This window comes from Nannochloropsis gaditana (genome assembly GCF_000240725.1).
Source record: "Nannochloropsis gaditana CCMP526 unplaced genomic scaffold scaffold209, whole genome shotgun sequence".
NCBI lineage: Eukaryota > Eustigmatophyceae > Eustigmatales > Monodopsidaceae > Microchloropsis > Microchloropsis gaditana.
This window is the reverse complement of record NW_005803744.1, coordinates 26,051-27,908: the sequence shown is the minus strand read 5'-3', so window position 1 is coordinate 27,908 and position 1,858 is coordinate 26,051. Positions and strand designations below refer to the sequence as shown.

Sequence of the window (1,858 nt, the reverse complement as noted above, 5' to 3'; positions counted from 1 at the left end):
TTGCGGTTCACTCCGAAAAGTGTGGGGTCTACAGGCTGCGCGAGCGGGGGCTTGGAGCGATAAATTGCCTGCGGCATAATTTCTTGAAAAATTATAAACAGTGTGCACATTGTCGGCGTGAGTCGTTCGCGCGTGGGAATTTTGTAGGAAAAGAGCACACGGGAAATGGAGGCTCGTAACGGTTTGCGGCACCCGTTACCGTTAGCGAACAATTTGAAGGCTGAGGCGCGAAGCACGCCGCTTAGGGTTCAAACTTGCAAAGGTCATGCGCGATACCTGCAAGAATCGTACAGGCCCATGATGCCAAAAAGTTAAACGGGCTACAAAGCGTTGTTTTCCACGAGGTTCAAACCCTCGGATGCATTTTGGCACATCGGCATATTTCTTTCCTCCACTACGTGTGAGAACTATTAACTTCATTCCATGGCTTCCCACAGCTTTTCTTGAAGGGAATCATCAAGTCTATGCCATGTGGGTGTACAATTAGACTTTCCTTGTGAGACCATTAATCCGGTTGATGGAGTCAGTTTTGACCCCATCCCAGCGGCCGTCACTTCCTCTCCGCGCCCCCCAGCCGCAAGCTGTTGATCATCGCTTCGGAGACCAGCAAGAGCTCCCTGCAGTGTTCAAAGTCCTACACCTACTACGGCATGGTATTGCGGTACACAACCAACCAAATGGACAGGACTTGCCGCCCGCTTCTCTTTTGGATGCTTGCCTTACAGCACAAGGTGTGGCACAGGCTCATGCCGCCAGGCATACGATTCAGGCTCTGCAGCCGCAATTTGTCATCACATCCCCTTTAACCCGTGCGCTACAAACGACAACGATCATCATGAGCCCGGAAAATGCGGGAGTGGGAAATGAGGACAACAATAGAACCGAAGGAAAGTCCACGCGTATAGTGGCCGTCGAACTTGTCCGGGAGGCCTACGGTGTCCTTCTTCCTGACAAGCGCCGGAATGCCACCGAACTGCAGGCTGCCTTCCGTCCCACCGTTGACTTCTCGCTGCTGTCGGAGGAAGATCAGCTCTGGACTGCAAGCCAGCGAGAGAGTCTGGAGTCGGTGCGTGGTCGCGCTCGGAAGTTTTTGCACGAGTTGCTGCCGCGTCCGGAGCGCCATGTCCTCCTCGTCTCGCACGGCGTCTTCCTGCAATGCCTTCTACAGGAGACATTGCTACTCGATGATCCTTCTAATTCTGAGTGGAACGAGGGGCAACAAATTATGAATTGTGAGCTCTACACCGTCATTTTCGTCGCAGTAGATCCACTTTGCACTGGAGGCTCCAACTTCTCCTCCCCTCCCTCCGCCTCCCTCCCTGGCCAAGCTTACTCTCCCTCTGCTCCTGCAGACCACAACGAGCCAAACTTATCAGGACAAAGGAATCCGCCCCTGTTGCCCATGCTAGCACCCGGGGGTGGAAAAGACCGACTCGTACGCCGTTTGCTCTTGAGTCCGGGGGTGCACGACATGTTGGTGGGCGCAGATTTGGGCCCGTCTTTTATGGATAACGTGGTCGGCTGGCTTGCCGAGCTTTTCCTTGCCTACACACATGGACAGTTCCAACTTCCTGTCCCTGCTTTTACTCGGCTCATGGGCCTGTGTGGCGTCGAAGAGGCTTTTGTGTGTGAACGATATTTTGTCGCCTTCGCGTCCAGACGGCGTCCCCAGGCGGAATGGCGGTCACCAGCAAGGCATGCCACCTGCACAAATGAACCGCAGCACCAGAATGCCATGGCAGAGGGGAGAGCCATCGATGTGCCAAGCACGTTAACATTCGAGGACTTCCTCGTCGGGCTCGTGGCCATGGAACCTGGGACGGCCAACACAGGGCAGTGGCGCCGTCTTCGGGCGGAA

General features: G+C 54.9%; 1 protein-coding gene across 1 annotated transcript; it reads left to right on the top strand.

Moving 5' to 3' along the window:
• Nucleotides 1-492: 492 nt before the first annotated feature.
• Nucleotides 493-1,133, top strand: NGA_2037920 (uncharacterized protein; the record flags this gene model as incomplete). The annotated part of the gene is made up of 1 exon (XM_005855382.1): nt 493-1,133. A coding segment is annotated over one exon (641 nt), but the record flags the coding sequence as incomplete, so codon positions are not given.
• Between the last annotated feature and the right edge of the window lie 725 nt (nt 1,134-1,858).